Source organism: Cebus imitator, unplaced genomic scaffold (genome assembly GCF_001604975.1).
Source record: "Cebus imitator isolate Cc_AM_T3 unplaced genomic scaffold, Cebus_imitator-1.0 Scaffold132, whole genome shotgun sequence".
Classification (NCBI taxonomy): Eukaryota; Metazoa; Chordata; class Mammalia; order Primates; family Cebidae; genus Cebus; species Cebus imitator.
The window spans coordinates 2,522,052-2,534,144 of record NW_016107447.1 but is presented as its reverse complement, the minus strand read 5'-3'; the positions used below and the strand labels follow the sequence as shown (position 1 = coordinate 2,534,144).

Sequence of the window (12,093 nt, the reverse complement as noted above, 5' to 3'; positions counted from 1 at the left end):
AGAACTCAAGGGGCCAGGGTCCTTGGAGGCTCAGCCAGCACCCACATGTGCAGGGATGGATGACAAATCATCCAGCATCTGTGTTAGCTCTTCATTCTCCCCAGCATCTGGGAGCTTCTTGACAATCCCTTCCTTAAGTGATCTCTGGTCTTAGCTACTTGCTCAGTCCCCCATCTGATTCACCCTGACCCTTTACAGGGTCCAAAGGAGGGATCTGGGTAATGGAGGATGAGTAAAAATATTCCCTGAAGGGAAATAGGGTCTAAATATACCCCTGGGACATAATTGTCCCCATTCTGCAGATGAGGAAACTTAGGGTTGAGGGAGTTATTATTTTGCCAAGTTCAAGGTCTGCTGAGCGGCAAAGGCAATATTGTCAAGCAGGTTTGTTGGCCTCCAAACCAGTCTCCTTTCCGCAAAGCCATGCTGCACCATCCTGGAGACCAGCTCCTAGACCAGCATTCAGAATTCCAGTTCACTGGAGTGGAAATAAATCTTAAGAACGACCTGGTCCAAAATTCCCATTGTACATGAGGGCGAACTGAGGCCCGTGGTCATTCATACAGCAATGACACCAGCTGACCAAGGACTAGAGCTGAGGCCTCCCATCAACCAGACAGAGTTGCTGGCAAAGGATAAATATTCTGGGTAAGAGAATTAGAGTAGCTGAATAAAACTCAGATAAAAGAGTCAAAAGGCCTGTAATCCCAGCACTTTGGGAGGCTGAGGCAGGTGAATCACTTGAGGCCAGGATTTTGAGACTAGCCTGGCCAACACGGCAAAACCCCATTTCTACTAAAAATACAAAAAGTTAGCCAGGCATGGTGGCATGCGCCTGTAGTCCTAGCTGCTTGGGAGGCTGAGGCACAAGAACTGCTTGAACCCAGGAGGCAGAGATTGCAGTGAGCCAAGATCCTGCCAGTGTACTCCAGCCTGGGCAACACAGTGAGACTCTGTCTCAAGAAAAAATGAAGAGTCAAAAAAGAGACTTCCCCCACCCCAAAATGTCCCAGCCAGTTGAAAAAAGAGATTAGAGAAGATGATAGCCTCATTTGGATTTAGAGGTGATATCAGGAGAGACTTCCCGCCAGGATTGGTACCCTTGAGATTCTTTGAGAAAGTCCATGGTGCAACAAAGACTCCATAAAATATTCTTATTATAAATACTGCAGATATGTGCAAGTCAATGGGGAAACTGAGGCACAAAGCTAGATCTTCAGAAACCCTCAGGGCCTGAGACTCAAAATGAAAAGTTGGGCATTCTCAGACTTTAATCCTTTTTGCCCCAGCAAAAAAAAAGACCTCCTTTGGGGTACGGGGCACTCCCAAATGACAAGGTGGAACTTGTGCTCTGGGGGCTAGGAAGCAGGACGCTGGAGATGGTCGCCAAAGCCATGGTTCCAGAATTTCCAGGAAGAAGGATTCCTCAGGAGGCCGCAGAGACCTCGATGCGGCTGTACTGGATGCCAGTGGAGTTCTGCCTGTGGCCAAAGCTCAGGGCAAACCTGTCAAACAGAATGTGTGGGATCAGGGCGTGGCAGGGCCTGGGGCCTTCCCTGCGGAGTGGGCCTTCCACTGGGGTTTCCACTCCCCAATCTCATCTTCACTCCTACCATGATCCTTCCTGCTTCTATTAGTACAGATGTCTACCTTCTCTCACCTGGACACCCCAGCAGCTCCTTCCTGGTCTCCCTGGATCTTCCCTGGCCTCCTATAGCCCCTTCTCACCATTACATCCATAGTGACCTTTCTTTTTTCTTCCTTTTTTTTTTTTTTTTGAGATGGAGCCTTGCCCCATTGCCCATGCTGAAGTACAGTGGTGCGATCTCCGCTCACTGCAACGCCTCTCAGGTTCAGGCAATTCTCCTGTCTCAGCCTCCCAAGTACCTGGGACTACAGGTGCATACCAATGTGCCTGGCTAATTTTTTTGTATATTTTAGTAGAGATGGGATTTCACCATGTTGGCCAGGCTGGTCTCGAACTCCTGACCTTGTGATCCACCTGTCTTGGCCTCCCATAGTTCTGGGATTACAGGTGTGAGCCACCGTGCCTGCCCCATAGTGACCTTTCTAAACACAAAAATCTGTCCCTCCTCACTGATATGATTTGGATCTGTGTCCCCACCAAAATCTCATGTTCAGTTGTAATTCCCAGTGTTGGAGGTAGGGACTGACGGGAGGTGATTGGATCATGGCAGCAGTTTCTCAAGAACGGTTTACCACCGTCCTTTTTAGTTCTGTCCTCGAGATGGTGAGTGAGTTCTCGTGAAATCTGGTCATTTGAAAGTGTGTAGCACCACTCCCTGCTCCCGCCATGTAAGATGCGTTGGCTGACGTTCACCTTCTGCCATGAATGTTCGTGTTGTGAGGCTTCCCCAGAAACTGAGCAGACACCAGCATCATTCTTCCTGTACAGAGTACAGAACTGTGAGCCAATTAAACTTCGTTTCTTTATAAATTACCCAGTATTTCTTCATAGCAATGCGAGAATGGTCTGATACACCTGCTCAGAAGGAGACTGTCATCATGCTCAGCCTAACATCCCATCTCCTCCCCAGGGCTGGCCTCCCCGACACCAACCCTTCCAGTCCCTTGGCTTATCACACCCTGGACACATGGGCCTCCTATGTCTCTCCCTTCAAAATCCCTAACTTGTTTCCACCTCAGGGCCTTTGCTCTTGCTGTTCCCTCCACCTAAAACATTTCTTTTTTCTTTTTTTGAGACAGAGTCTTGCTCTGTTGCCAGGCTGGAGTGCAATGATGCAACCTCGGCTCACTGCAACCCCCGCCTCCTAGGTTCAAGTGATTCTCCTGCCTCAGCCTCTGGAGTAGCTGGGATTACAGGTGTGTACCACCATGCCCAGCTAATTTTTGTATTTTTTGTAGAGATGGGGTTTCACCATGTTGATCGGAATGGCCTTGATCTCCTGACCTCATGATCTGCCCACCTCAGCCTCCCAAAGTACTGGGATTACGGGATGAGCCATCATGTCTGGCCACCTAGAACATTTCTTCCAGCTCTTGAAACTGTTTCTTCTGCTTGAACATTTCTTCCTGCTCTTGAAACCATTGGTTTTTTCTCATAATTCCAGTCTCAGCTCAGAGCAGGTTTCCGTCAGTATCATTCATTCAGCCAGAGGTATGATTAAAGACGGCAGTGCCAGGCACTGTTCTAAGCCCTGGGACAGGGTAGTGAGTGGAACCAATACACAAAAGTATCATTGTGCTTGTTGAAAATTCCCGATACACTCGTAACACAAATGCACCCATAGCTATTTGCACCTTAGCTAACGAAACCGTATCCATCTCCCAAATCTGCCATTCACTCCCTGGTAGGTTAACCTGTCTTATTTTCTTCATGATATAAAAAATTCTGAATTATCTTATTTGTACATTTTGAGTTTTGTAGTCTATCTCTCTCCTGTACATTAAAATGTAACTTCCTTCTAAGTCCAGAGATAAAGTCTCTCTTGTTCCTGAGTCTGTCCCCAGAGCCTACGACAGTGCCTGGCATTTGAAAATATTTGCTGGAAGTTGAATGAATTGATTCCTGAGAAATTGGGATGAAACAGAAATTTCTGAAGGTGTATTTTTGTTATTATATCCCCCAAGGGATTGGTAAAGGTCTCTTTTGAACAGAACTAACCTGATAAGAAAGCAAAATAAACAACATTTCGGCAACTGATTGCCACTGATTGATTGTAAGGCGATCTGAGCCCCTTGTGTTACTAATGCTCCTACAGCAGGTAGAAGAGCTGGGTCTGTAAGTTGTAGGTCTCCTTTTCCAACAAGCGCACCTGAGGCAGAGGGAGGCAGCAGTCTGCCCACAGTAGTGGGTGTCTGCTCTACCGCATGTGCCTCCAATTTGGGGGAACTAGTCGACTCTGTGGCATGTGGCTTGACTGGACTGTCAGTCAAGGAGCTCTGCCCTATCCTGGCTAAGTCAGGGGTTAGGAGGTGGGCACATAAATCGGGCTTGGCCAATCAGACTTTCCCCTGAGACCATGACTCTTGCATGGAGGACACAGGAGTGAAAATAGTTGATGCCGAATGTTCCTGCTGTCAGACTCCCTGGACATGCCCTGGTCCCTGTGTTCCCAAAGTCAAGTTTCTCTCTGTGTGGCCTCTGATATCAAGAGCCCCCTGAACTCTAGGGACAGAGATGATAAAACACAGACCTGCCTCCAGACTCCACCAAAACCCCTAACTTCCTGTCTTTTCCAGAGTCATAGCAGACCCAGTCTCCAGTCCCCAAGGGCTGGCCCCAGCTCCCTCATGTGACCCCAGACCCAGCTGACACCCCCAGCTGCAATCACATCCTCCCTTATCCCAAAGCTGGCTCTCACGTGCCTTTCTGCCTCCTTTGCTTTTTGTACCAGAAGATGGATTTGGAATCTTCTCCCAAGAAAACCAGTATGGCAGAGATTCCAGACAGCTGTCTAGTAACAGAACCCTTGATTTTTAGCTGGGCACATGGCTGTCCAGGTTGAAGACCACATTTCTTAGCCTCCCCTGCACATAGGTGTAGCCATGTCATATACAAAAGCACGTTGGTAGAAGTGACCGTGAGGACTATGCCCACCCCTTCCCCTCCCCCATTCTCTGGCAGGTATGTGGGGGTGTACCTCTTTGTGCCATGCAGGAAAGGTGAGATGGAAGATTGGCAGAGCAACAAGATGGAAGGAGCCTGGGACCCTGCATGACCTTATGGCACACCGCTGCCACCCAACCCTGGACACCAACAGACATTTGGACAACTTCAAGCAGCCAAATCGATTTCGCAACTAATGCAGCTAGGATGCTGAGGGGCCTGCCAAAACTGCAGAAGGTGTCACTCAACGAAGTAGGAGAGAGCATTCTGGGGTGGGGAGGACCAGGCTACAGGCTCCCACACCAGGAGCCAGATAGGGATGGGGCTTAGCAGCTGGTTCAGGGTTAGCTAGTCAATGTTAGAATGATTTTTTAAAAACTTTTTATGACTTCCCGGAATCAGAATGGGCAGTCAGGAGCTGGTGACTGTGACCTGCTTACAAGAGGTAACTGGGAACATTTGCCAAGGATGCTTAGGATTGTAGCATGTTGAAGTCCCTTCCGAAGCTCCCGTTCCACTCTTATTTGAAAGCCTAAGGTCTCATGATGCTAAGATTCTGAACTTCCCTCAGTGACCTTAAGACCTGATGTGATCTAGCGCCTTCCCGTCTGGCCCATCTGACCCTCCACACACTTCCCTCCCTCCTTCCCTCTGTTCCAGGCACGCTGGCTTCCCTGCTGTTCCTTGTACATGCCAGATACACCCCCACCTCAAGGCCTTCGCACTCACTGTTCCTTCTGTCTTCATCGTTACATGGCGGCCTCCCTCTCACTAACTTAAATTCCACTCCTCGGAGAGGACTTTCCTCCCTGACCGCCCTCTCCACTTCAGCCACAACCCCTTTCTTCTTTGCTCCCCTGTGTCCACCTGGCCCTCTCAACATATTTTGCTCTGTTTTATTTTCTCCTAATTACCCGTCACCAATGAAAATGCTCTTGTTTATGCATTTGTTGGCTTCTCTGCCCCATCAAATGGAAGCTCCTTGAGGATAAGAACTTTGTCTTCCTTAATCTCAGCATGTTTTCTAAGGCTCTAAACACAGTCTGGCACATTGTAAGGACTTAATAAATAGCCATGGAATGAATGCGTGAACCCACAAGTGTTTTGCATGCAGTGTTTGAAGGCCATGTTATAATGTTTTGCTTCTCCAAAGTCCCGTGACTAAGCTAGTTTATGGTTTTAAGATTCTACTCTTCTAGCCCCTTGTGATGCCTTAATCCATTGATTTTTAAATCCCTGTGAACTGTGTCTTAAAGTCAAATGAAAAGGCACTGTAGGGAAACACAAGACAGCCCAAGGAAAACAACTTGTGTATGGCCGGACAAAACTCACAGTGCCCAGGCAATAGGGAAGACAGGACAGATGCTCGCTTGCAAAGAGAAAATACAAAGCCCAAAATCCTGGAGCTGCGTGCTTGGGGTGTGACACAGTTCTTCCCCGAGACGCCCCCGTCAGCTCCCTACCGTCTCTTTTGGAACTGCTGGTCTATCTCTGCCAACGACTGGCCCTTTGTTTCAGGAACAAATACATAGATGAAGCCCAGGCCGAGGACAGCGGTCAGTCCGTAGAGCAGAAAGGTCCAGGACAAGCCGATGGTGCCTGGAAACAGAAGGGCAGGAGTGTTGGCCCAGGACCGAGCACTCTGGCCCCGCAGCCTAGACCAACCGGTGGACTCCAGGTCAGGCATGGAAAGTCAGTTCACTCAAAGCAAATGTTCCCAATGGTCAATTTGCAGAGTGATCAATAAGCTGTCAGGGAAGTACCTTAAAGCAGAAATCTCACTCATTGTCCCAGAGGCGGGGATGAGCCAGGATGCAAGTCCACAAGCAAAGCACAGAGACGATGGTAACTTGTGTTTACGGGAATGAGCCCTCACCCACATCTAGGGCACTATTCGGTAGACTGCACCTGGGCTCCGAAAGCCTGACCTGAGGGAATGTGGATCCAGCTGAGTGGCCAAACAGCTGCACGGATATGACCTTGGCAAAGCTCAGTTAAAACAAACAAAAAAAATCCTTAGAAATTCCATGAATTGGGCATGGCGCAGTGACTCACACCTGTAACCTCAGCACTTTGGGAGGTTGAGGTGGGAGGATCACTTGAGCTCAGGAGCTCGAGACCAGCCTGGGGAATATGGCCAAATCCTGTCTCTACTAAAAATAAAGAATAAAAAAATTAGCTGGGCAGGGAGGCATATGTCTGTAGCCCCAGCGACTTGGGAGGCTGAGGTGGGAGGATCATTTCAGCCCAGAGGTCAAGGCTATAGTGAGCTGAGATCATGCCACTGCACTCAAGGTGACAGAGACCCTGAAAAAAAAAAAAAAGAGAACACCAGAAATTCCGTGAATTGGTCATTCAGTGAATTCATCACTCAGAAAAGTGAGTTTCAGCCAGTTTGGCTTGTGACTGGTTTGGGACAGAGAACAAAAGCCGCAGTTCAGTCCTGGAGTCGGCAGGGGGTTGGTAGGGGTTTGGGGCAGCGGGTGGCTCAACATCCTAACCCCTGCCTCCTCCTGGAGCCTCCGGTGGGTCTCAGAGCCAGCAGCCAGGATGGGGATCATCCTGAGTCCTCTGATGTCATCCAGCCCAAGTCAGAGCAGAGGCTATGGTGGAAGGATCTTGGTCAAGGTGGAAGATAAATTCTGTTTTGGAAGCCATCCTCACCTCTGACAGCCATGTCCATACCTCCTTTAGGCAGCCTCCCATGACCAGCTGGACCGATCGCCAGCAGTGAGAGCAACAGGCCAGAAGTCAGGGAGGCTGGTTCTAGTCTTTTGATTCCCTGGCTGGATGGGGAAGGATGTATTTTCCCATCTGTGAAATAGGGATGATACATGACACAATTCTAATAAATTCCTTCCTTCCTTCCTGTCTCCCTCCCTCCCTTCCTTCCTCCCTTCCTTGTTTCTCTCCTTTCTTCTCCTCTCTCACTCATTTACTCCACGAAAAGGAAAATGCTTGAAGACTGAGGCTGCAGGGAGAAGCTTGGATTCCCTAAGACAGTTATAATGTGGGGGAGGAGTTCTTCCACTGGTGTTTCCCACAGCATTGCCCCCCGCCTCCCAAGTTGGCTGCACCTTTGAGAAGGAAACTAATGGCCATAGGGAACAGGAAAATAACTGAACCCTAAACACTGTGCCTTGGGGTCCACAGTGAAGGAGCCTGTGTACTGTGGCCCAGGTGAGCAATACCCACTGAAGACCAGGGCCTGGAGCCATGAGCATCTCAGCATCTCAGAGCCATCCCCTGGTGTTCTTGGGCCCACATAATTTCCACCCCATCCCTCAGACTGGGTTTCAATGCTAGGGAGAAAGAGATGATATCACATAAACTTGATCTGAGAAAAACTTCCAGACCAGACATAGTGGCTCATGCCTGTCATCCCAGCACTTTGGGAGATGGAGGCAGGTGGATCCTTTGAGGTCAGGAGTTCAAGACCAGCATGGCCAACCTGTGAAACCCTGTCTTTAGGAGAAATACAAAAATAAGCCGGGCATGGTGGCGCACCTGTAGTCCTGGCTATTCAGGAGACTGAGGCAGGAGAATCTTTTGAACCCAGAAGATGGAGGCTGCGGTGAGCTGAGATTGCGCCACTGTCCTCCAGCCTGGGCGACAGAGCAAGACTCCATCTCAAAAGAAATTAAAAATTAAAAAGAGAAAAACTTCCAGCTGGCAGGTGGCATGAACCAGTTTAAACCAACTGGGAGCAAATAGACATTTCTGCTCTTAAACCTGCCAGTCGACCTCAGACAACCTCTCGCCAGTACCAAGTGTAGACTATCACCCATTAGCTGGCCGGGGGAGATTAACAGCGCGTTTGAGGGTCCTGGATGTCACCTTGGACACTTGGTAATGTTTCTGCACAGAATAATAGTTCTGCAGCTAACACATAGGAAAGTCCAAAAATGTCTGCTTTCAATTAGGGAGCTTGGGCTACAGAAAAAAATGGACTTGTCTGGGAAGCACTCACCAATGAGATCGAGGAAGGACAGGCTGATCAAGAGGTTGGCCGCCCAGTTGAAGCTGTTACAGAAGGCAAAGGCTCTTCCTCGTATCTCCACAGGGTAGATCTCGCTGAGGACAAGCCAGGTCACTGGGGTGGGAGAGCAGGAGGGCTCCTGGGCTTTGGTGGTTTGACCATCAGGTCAAACACACAGCTTTGCAACAATGGGATTTTGCAGTGTTGGGCTCTTGACCAAACTCCCCCCATACCGCTGTAAGAATCTCGGTAGGGTCTCGGTTTGCTGAAGACTAAGAGGTTTTCTGGGACACGAGACTTTCAATACTGAGATGGGAACAGTCTTGGATGAACTGGGATGATTGGTTTTCACCCTATTCATTAATTTCCTTCCAGTTGTGAGCTCTCCAGGGAAAGATCCAGGCTTTAAGGGACTTGAAGCTTAAATGACTTGGGGAACCTCTTAAGGAACACAATTTACAAACATAAAATTAGGCACTGGCCCTGGGAGGAGCAACTGCAAGTAAGTGAAGGCCCTGAGACTTCATGGTCAACCCACCTCTCATGCCCCTCTAACGCTCTGCCGGATAGTCAGGGTGAGATGTCCCAACTTCCCCCTAAGAGGGGTAGAAGGCTGCAGAGTCACCTGCAAGAAAACTCCACTTACCTGGCCCAAACCCAAAGGAGAAGGCACTGACAAAGACCATCAGGCAGAGCAGTGCAGTCCAGCACAGCAGTGCATGCCCTGGGGCGGGCAGAGGAGGCCCAGGGAAGGCAGAGCTCAGGGCCGGCTGAGGAGGGGTTGCTCCAGATCTGGGATGGGGCTTGGTTTTCTTAGCAGCGAACAAGATTGGCTCCCTTTGGTCTTCATTGGTTTTTGGCATGGGAGGAAGAGAGGAGCCTTGCAGCAGATGACGGTCTCCAGGGAAGCTTGTCTGCCCAGTGGCATTGGGCACAGCCAGGCAGCTTGGGCCTGAGTCCATGGGCACGGCAAAGCTGACGAGGCCTATACCGCTGACCGACAGGGCCATGAAGGCACAGCCAGCTAGCAACAGAGCCCTGCGGCCTGCGCGGTCCACCAGCCCCATGGCGATCAGGGTAGCTGCCACCTTCACTGCACCAAGCCCCACGGAGGCCAGCACGGCTGAAGATCCCCCATGGAAGCCAACGGACAGGAAGATGGTGGAGGCATAGGACAGCACATTGGGCTGCCCTGTTAGTTGCTGGAAGAGCACCAGCCCCAGGCCCACTGTGGTCCGGCCTCGCATGTTATCCCTTGTCCCGAAGAGGTCCAAAAAGGAGTACCGTGGCCTTCCCAGGCCCAGCCTGGGGGTCTCACCTCCCTGGAGTGGGATGAGGTCCTTGTGTGCTGCAGTCTCATCTGCATCAGCCGGGAGGAAAAGGAGGCTGAGGGACTGCAGGACAGCAGGTGCAGTGGCCCAGCCGAACATGTGCCTCCATCCCCAGGGGACACCAGCCAGTGCATAGTTGAGGGCATAGGAGAGCAGGATGCCCACGGTGATGCCTGCCTCATAGAGGGACACCAGCACTCCCCGCTGCCGTGGCCCCACCAGCTCTGACACGTAGATACAGCAGGCCATGGAGGAGAGGGAGATGGCGAAGCCAACCACAGAGCGGCCCAGGACCAGCCAGGCCAGGGAACCAGCCAGGCCCAGGCTCAGGCTGCCTGCCAGCAGCACCAAGTTGCTCCCAAGGATGGCTTGTTTCCTGCCATAGCAGTCAATGAGGAAGCCCCCGACCAGGGAGGCAAGGAGAGCCCCCAGGAGCAGGCTGCCGACCAGGAGCTCCTGCTCCAAGCAGCTTAGCCCAAAGTCAAGCTGCAGTGGCAGCAGGGCACCTGATATGACTGCCAGTTCATAACCAAAGGTCAGGCCACCCAGCAAAGACACAGAGGCACACAAGGTCAGGACAGGTGGGGGGCGGCCTAAAAAACAAAAGTGACAGGGACAGAGTTAGAATGGCTCCTTGCCATACTATCAATCCATTCAACCTTCCCTCCATCTGTCAATACCTCCATCCGTCCATCCATCCACTCCATCAATTTAACCATCCATCCATTCATCCTCTATCCATCCATCTACTCCATCTGTTCAACCACCCATTCAACTGTCCCTTGATCCATCCATCCATCTATTCAACCATCCATCCATCTACACCATCTGTTCAATCATCCATTCAGCCTTCCATCCATTCTTCCATCCACTCCATTTATTCAACCACCCATCCACCAACTATGCATACTCCACCCATTCATCTACTCCATCCATCCAAATATTTATCCATCTCTATGTCCATTTATCTGTCCCTTAATTCACCCAACCATCCATCAATTTATTGATCCAGCTATCTACAAATCCATCCATTCATCCACCCATCTCTGTATTTCATCCATTTCACTCATTCACACATCCATCCATCCATCCAAATTTATTTATCTGGCATCTATAACATGCCAGGAAGCGTTCTTAGGGCTGTAATACAGTAATGTTGTCCAGGATCTAACGTCCTAGAAGAAATAGGAAGATGATAATTATATAGTTTCAGGTGGTAAAGATATCATGAAAAATGAAGCAGGGAAAGAGAATTAAGACTGATGGAGTAGCACCATTTTAGGGCCTTTCTAAAGAGCAAAAATTTGGGTAGAGATCTGAGCGATGTGAGAACAAAAGTCCTAGGAAAGTCTGAGTTTCTTCTTTTAAAAGGTGATCTTGGCCGGGTGTGGTGGCTCATGCCTGTAATCTCAGCACTTTGGGAGGCCAAGGTGGGTGGTCAGGAGTTCGAGACCAGCCTGGCCAACATGGCGAAACCCATCTCTACTAAAAATACAAAAATTAGCTAGGCATGGTGGCAGACACTTGTAATCCCAGCTGCCAAAGAGGCTGAGGTGGGAGAATCGATTGAATCTGGGAGGCGGAGGTTGCAGCGAGCTGAGATCACACCATTGCACTCTAGCCTGGGCAACAGAGTGAGACTCCATCTCAAAAATAAATAAATAAATAAAACAAGAGGCGAACTTATTCACATTTATTGCAATGACTGATACGATTGAAATTGCTTCTGCCATTTACTTTTGTATCTTCTATTTACTGTGCTATCACGATATTTCTTTTTACCTCCATTTCTGCTTCTGGTGGGTCAATTATAGCTGGGTTTTTGTTTTATTCTTTTCTCCACTGATTTGAGTGTTACACTTTCTACGTTTTCCTTTTCTCTTAGAGCAGCACCAACAGCATTTTCTGCAATGAGAGAAATGTCTCTACCTGTGCCATCCAATATGATAGTCACTAACCACGTGCAGATAATGAGTCCTGGAAATGTGGCTAATGGGATGCAGGAACTAATTTTATTTTCTATTCTTTCTTTTGAGACAGTCTTACTCTGTTGCCCAGACTGGAGCACAGTGTTGTGATCTTGGCTCACTGCAAACTCCGCTTCCTGGGTTCAAGGGATTCTCCTGCCTCAGCCTCCTGAGTAGCTGGGACTATAAGCATGTGTCACTATACCCAGCATATTTTTATATTTT

The 12,093-nt window shown here is 49.5% G+C and overlaps 1 protein-coding gene across 1 annotated transcript in view; it reads right to left on the bottom strand.

Moving 5' to 3' along the window:
- Positions 1–244: 244 nt before the first annotated feature.
- The window catches only part of SLC2A10 (solute carrier family 2 member 10), a 19,750-nt gene continuing 7,901 nt past the window's right edge, over positions 245–12,093 (bottom strand). The window contains exons 2-5 of the mRNA XM_017541319.2: positions 9,217–10,494; positions 8,562–8,684; positions 6,055–6,190; positions 245–1,505 (exon numbers count right to left, since the gene is read on the bottom strand). Of these exons, the coding sequence (XP_017396808.1) occupies positions 1,427–1,505; positions 6,055–6,190; positions 8,562–8,684; positions 9,217–10,494 (1,616 nt within the window). The 3' untranslated portion in view covers positions 245–1,426. The remainder of the gene's footprint in view (positions 1,506–6,054; positions 6,191–8,561; positions 8,685–9,216; positions 10,495–12,093) is intronic.